Genomic DNA, 5,978 nt, shown 5'->3' on the forward strand with positions numbered 1-5,978 from the left:
TTTTTGTTTTTTTTTGGTTTAGTTGACGCCTTTTTCGTTAACAACCCTTTGTTTGGTTCTATTTTCCTGTTTCTTCTGTTCCAAATTATTATTATTTTTTTCTTCTGTCCCAATGGGAAAAGTGTAAATAAACTTTTCCTTCAAAATTAAACATAGTGGAATTCGAAGAGAAGCTTGTATTATGTCCTCTCAAGTGACCGGGGAGGGGGGTGGTTGAAAATTATATGATTAGACTACAAATAAAAGATTGAGTGCTAGGTCAATGATTAGGATGTCGTATAAAAGAATTGAAAAAGAAATGGAAATATATATGCGTGAGCATCACTGATCGATCTTTTCCAATTTCTTTCTCCAATAATTTAAACGATTGACGTTAAATAAATATGGTTATTTCATTACGCAATTCAGAAATACTTTTAATATATCACACGTTCATTAATGTGCGCTTCTTTATATACATATTAAGAAGGACCTCAACTCCCACCGATGTGGGATAACTCAACATCCCCTCTCACGCCCAGGCCTCTGGAGCGTGGACAACATAAATGGGGGCCCGACATCGATAATAATAATTGGGATGGGCCTGGCTTTGATACCATGATAAGAATGGACATTGGGCCTAACTCAACCCCAAAAGCTAGCTTATGAGGTGAGGATTGCCCAAGCCTTATAAGGAGACCAAGGACCTCAACTCCCACCGATGTGAGACAACTCAACACATGCAAAAGACTAAATTGAGTCTATAACAAAGAAATTGCGTAAGATAGTAATTTCAAGGTCAATTCTTTTTTTAATTGCACCAAATTCATTGCTAATGGAAATTCAGTTACTTTATTTCTATTTCCTTTATATATGACCTAGAAAAGAGAGTGAACCTAACTCGAAGTCAGGTGTTTTCTTTTTTTTTTGTGTGTGTGTGTTTTGGAAAAAACAATACCAAAGAAATCTCGACTAACACTGCAAAACTGCAAAAAGAATTCAAAATTCCATAGAAAATTTATTAAGGAAAATGTATGAGATTAACTAAAAAACCCTCAAATCTGGTTAATCTCCTTGAAGATCCTGTATATAGTAAAGATACTTCTAGAGGATAGTCTGTATTTTACTGGTAATCATTGACAATAAAATAATACAATCTTGCCCCCAAATAATATGCTGCACTCCGCATAATCAAACTTTATTTATTCAAGTGGACCATAGAAAGATTATTTCCTTACTAGGACCCTTATTTATCATTTGGTCCCACATCCTTGACAAAAATATTGGACCATGTATTAGTTTGTCAAAATATTGGACCATGTATTAGTTTTGGGCCTAACCATAAATAGAATACATTTTTATAAGTTTACTTGGAAAACTGATCCACAAATTGTCTCAACCATACAATTAAATTATTCATAAAATTAATTAAAAGAAAGTAACACAATTTAAATATTTAAGTGCTGCTATTTTTTAATTCCTTATACAAAGGGATAATTCATAATTTTATATTGTGTATGACCTGTTGATGCCTGTCATGACTTCAGGAAATAAAGATTTATGCTAGACATGGTTCACTTGCACCATAAGAGCTTGATATCCACGCTCTACAGATTATTTAACACCCCTTTTATTTAAAGAATTTCATGAGATATGTATTTGTTTTTCTTTTCTTTTCCAGCTTTCCCGATTAAAAAAAGAATTGCAATTACAAAAGCCTCTTGGAGTTTAACTTTAATCTGTTAGAACCGTCGTTTGAACCAAAAGCACCCGCTGAACTAGTTCTGTTTTTGAAGACTCTAATTACTAATACTGATAATAGAAAAGATTTATATTATTAGATTATTTTTAAAAAAATTATATCGAGTGTGAGTAGATAACTTGCAAAAAATGCAAGTTAGGTACAATTAAATTATCAATAATGCATATAAGTTAAATGTTTCTTAAATTAGCAAAACATTATTTACTACTTCCTTTATTCTAAAAAGTATGATACAATTTGGGTTTTAAGACTCAAACGAGTTATTTTTTACTGTGATGTTTTCATGTCTTATAAATATTTTGGATTGTTAATTATTATGATTTGTAATACTGTACAAATTTTATTTTAAAAAATTTAAAGATTTTATGTCCCAATTTGCAGTCAACATTTAAAACTTTAAATATCGAAATTTGAATTTTGACATTCTTTTTTTGGACGCGAATATCACTCTAAGTATCAATTCCAAATACATTAGTTTTTTTGGGGCAGATAAGAGGATCTATACTTGATGATTGCCCTCTACCTACTGAATTATAGAAAAATGAAAATTCATATAAATTTTTATTATTTTCTTTATTCAACCGTTTATTATGTTGTTTAAACAAAACTTGGATATCGTCCAATTGAGGCTTAATTTATTTGACATGGATGCACATGTAAGCCTTGAATGCTTGAAGAAATTAATTTTTGCAACCGTAAAAATCTTGGGGGTTATTTGTGGAATTATCTCAATTCTAAAAAGCAAAAGTTGAGACAAGGGAATAAATAAAAAAACAAAGTTAGACAAGAGAAGAGAAGGGAAAAACAATGGAAAAGAAAAGAGAATAAAAACAGAGAAAACAAGATTCTTACCTCAATGAAAGCTGTCTTGAGAAGCCTCCCAGAGAAAGCAGTGATATTTGCACTAATGATTTTGATATTCAAAGATTCAAAGATCTCACAAACTTTTACCATTGTGTCTGTTCTTTTGCTGCAAGTGAGGCTCACCACCACTGTCTTTTCTCCCATTGAAGATACCCTCAACTAATAAAAAATAAATTAATAAGTAACTTGTTGTTTTTTTCTTCCTTTCTTTTAGGAGGGTGGGGATCACTATAATGTGAATGAATGAAAAGTTTATAGTATAAACGACTGAAAAGTCTGTTTTGTCATCTTCTTTTCTTGGAGTATTAATAATAAATTACCTCAAGAACTTCAACAGGAGAAGAGGATGGTGATGATCTTGTAGTTGATCCAGAAGAATCATAACCATACTGCTGCTCAAGTGTTCTTGATCTTTTAGGCTTTGCATCAAAGCTCCCATCTTGATCAAATTCAACACTCGTATTCTTCTTTGACCTTCCAGATTCAAGCTCTGATATCTCTGCTTGAATTCTCCTTTCTTGCTCATGCAATTCTTGAATGTAATCAATTGCATCTTTGATTATTGAGGCTTTATCCATCTGAAAACTCATAATAATATAATTTGAATACCCAATTAACCAAAAAGGAAAATAAAACAAGAAATAGTACATTGTCAGCAGAGAAAGGATGAGGGTATGGAAGTCAGGTGGGGTATTCAATGGTAATAAAGGTAGTATTAATGTATTATGTAATTTCTATTGGGGAAAATAAGAGGGAAAGAGCAATTAAGCAAAACAATTTTTGTCACCTTGCTAATGTTTGGGACCACAGCTCTAAGTGCAAATAACCTCTCATTTAGCTTCTTCCTCCTATTCCTTTCTGACACAATGTTCTTGGATGCCAACGATGATTGTGCGCCGTCCGGCGAGCTTGAATCATAGTATGCCGAGATTGCCTCATCGAAGTAGCTGCTGCATTAATTCAATCAAACACTTATGCAAATTTCAAATCACTTTATCCATTTCTTGGTGCTCCAAAAGAAAAAAAATAAGTGAAAAAGAATCTGAACATTCAATCCACAAGAAATATAATAAAAATGAAAGTTTATATACCTATCGAGTTCTTCGTTTTGTAAGAACATGTTTGTTTCCCAATAATTCTTATACTCATCACCGATGTTCTCCATCTTCTTGGGGAGAGAGAGGGGGTGGAGTGAGGAGGAAGCAGAAGGAGGAGACACGTTATGCTTTAAATCTTTTGTGGATAAAGGGGATGTAAGCTTTAAAAAAAGAAATGGACAGAGTCGAGAAGAAGGGGAGTAGGAATATATAGATGAGAAAAAGAGCACGTGCGCTTATTTTTTTCTTCTCTAAATATATTTCTGGTTTTATTTTGATGCTTCATGGAAAGCTCTCATTTATCCCTGCCGTCCACATAGTAACAGAGAGAGGTTAAGAGAAGGGTCTATGAGGACGCGTGGTGGGGGCATAGTAGACGCTAGATAGCGACAGTTTTCAAGGGCGGAGCTAGAGTGTCGAGAGTGGGTTCAGCCGAATCCAGTAACTTTGGGTCGAACTTTATATTTATTTTAAAAAAATTATTATACAAATTATTAATTTAGAATTTAATAACTGATAATTAAAATTTCAAACTCATAAATTTGAAATTGTAGTTCCGCCTCCGATAGTTTTACAAGCATAGGTAGCGCGTAGTGAAAAGTTTGCATTCGACCTACCAAATTGCAGAGTGAATGATATGTGTCTGATTGAATTTCATCACACTTTCTCTGTGCTAGGTTTTTTCTTTTTTTCTAAGGCAAAATATCTTGAAACACCTTTAAACTTAGATATGATTATTAGTTTTCCCCCTAAACTATAGATAGTCCTAATTACCTCCCTACACTTGAATAAAGGAATTTAAATACCCCCTTGGTCTCATACACCTTACTTAAGGGTGTGCACACGCTGCCCTTGTTGGATATCTTATCTGACTAGTTTTAGGTACGCGCTTTACTTGTGTACCCCATATCAAAAAGTATAAAACTTTTAAAAATTATAATAACAGTATGATATTGTATATATCTAACGTGCAATTATTAAATATAATTTTGATGTATTTCTAATATTTGATGTTGAGTTAAAGAATATCATAATAGTGAATGATAATTTAGTATTTAAAAATGTATTTTTATATTTTGGTACATAAAATTTGTAGGAGATATATTTAATTAAAAGGTAATGGATATACTATTGGATACCTACAAACATATTTTTTCACAAAAAAAATCTTTTTTTTTAATTTTTACTTTTACTAAGATAATTTAGTTGTATTGAATTTATTGGTTTTAAATTTATGATCGGCTATAAATTATTTAACAAACAATAATAAAAGCAAAGGCGTGTCCTTATATATTAGCTAATTTTAATGTTTTAAATACTAAGCAAGAGTTTTATAATTTAAATTTCTTAATATTAGGAGCTCTTACTAACTCAAACAATTACAAATTATTTAATTACATAAAAACTTCTAACTCCTAAATAAAAAAGGACACTTTCTTTACTTATAAATTAGAGACGTAAGTTAAGCATAGTTCTTCTATTTTAATTTGCTTACAACTAAATCATAATAAGCATTAGATTCTAAATAAGAATCTAAATTCTAGAATTGGAAGGAGTTGGAAAAATTAAAGTTCTAAATATTAGGAGAATAATTAAATGACTATTCATAAATATAATAAATAATTAAATGACTATTCCTATATATTAGGAAAATAATCAAATGACTATTTTGTCCAGTGAAAACTCTATTTTAAAGGGGTAAAAAAGATGAACGACATTTCGTTAAGGGTCGTCGTGCTTTTAATTTCACGTAGGCTAAATAATAGGATTTTATATTACCTATACTAAAAATAAGAAAAAGAAACAAAATGAGGAGAAAAAAAATAGATTAAAACCTGAACTATAAAGGGACGGCTAAATTAAATTATTCTGCCCAAACTCTTCTCTCTCTCAAATTTCGTCAAATGGCTCCCAGTTTCCCCTTCGATTTACCTATAAATCTTAGGGATCTAGTCAAGAAATTTTCATTAAATAATTTTCAGCAATTTTATGTTTAAGTTTTATTGGTTTTGGTGTTTAATCAGTGTGGATGCATTCCAATAAAGTGGAATAATATTTCAATTGTTGCGGGTCTTCGATTGACAAAGTGGGTCAATCTTCAACGTCTCAAAGAATGTTGAGAAGAAAATCAAGAAATGTGTCTAAGAAGTTTTGCAATTAAATTGAAGAAGAAAAATCATAATTAAAGGAAAAGAAAGAAGTTGTGCTTTAATGGAGGAAGTTATAAAGAGGAAGAAATAGAAAGAGTATCTATGGGAAAAATGAAAAAAAATCTT

The 5,978-nt window shown here is 31.1% G+C and overlaps 1 protein-coding gene across 2 annotated transcripts in view; it reads right to left on the reverse strand.

Annotated features, from left to right (window-relative positions):
- The window catches only part of LOC109237796 (transcription factor bHLH35), a 5,481-nt gene extending 1,588 nt beyond the window's left edge, over nt 1-3,893 (reverse strand). The window contains exons 1-4 of one of the 2 annotated variants that reach the window (XM_019404173.1): nt 3,697-3,893; nt 3,393-3,552; nt 2,926-3,183; nt 2,594-2,764 (exon numbers count right to left, since the gene is read on the reverse strand). In XM_019404173.1, coding sequence (XP_019259718.1) covers nt 2,594-2,764; nt 2,926-3,183; nt 3,393-3,552; nt 3,697-3,770 — 663 coding nt within the window. In that variant the 5' untranslated portion in view covers nt 3,771-3,893. Of the gene's footprint in view, nt 1-2,593; nt 2,765-2,925; nt 3,184-3,392; nt 3,556-3,696 lie in introns of both variants that reach the window. The other variant, XM_019404172.1, reaches the window with a different exon arrangement.
- Nucleotides 3,894-5,978: the final 2,085 nt, after the last annotated feature.

The sequence above is a fragment of the Nicotiana attenuata genome, unplaced genomic scaffold (genome assembly GCF_001879085.1).
Source record: "Nicotiana attenuata strain UT unplaced genomic scaffold, NIATTr2, whole genome shotgun sequence".
Taxonomy (NCBI): Eukaryota; Viridiplantae; Streptophyta; class Magnoliopsida; order Solanales; family Solanaceae; genus Nicotiana; species Nicotiana attenuata.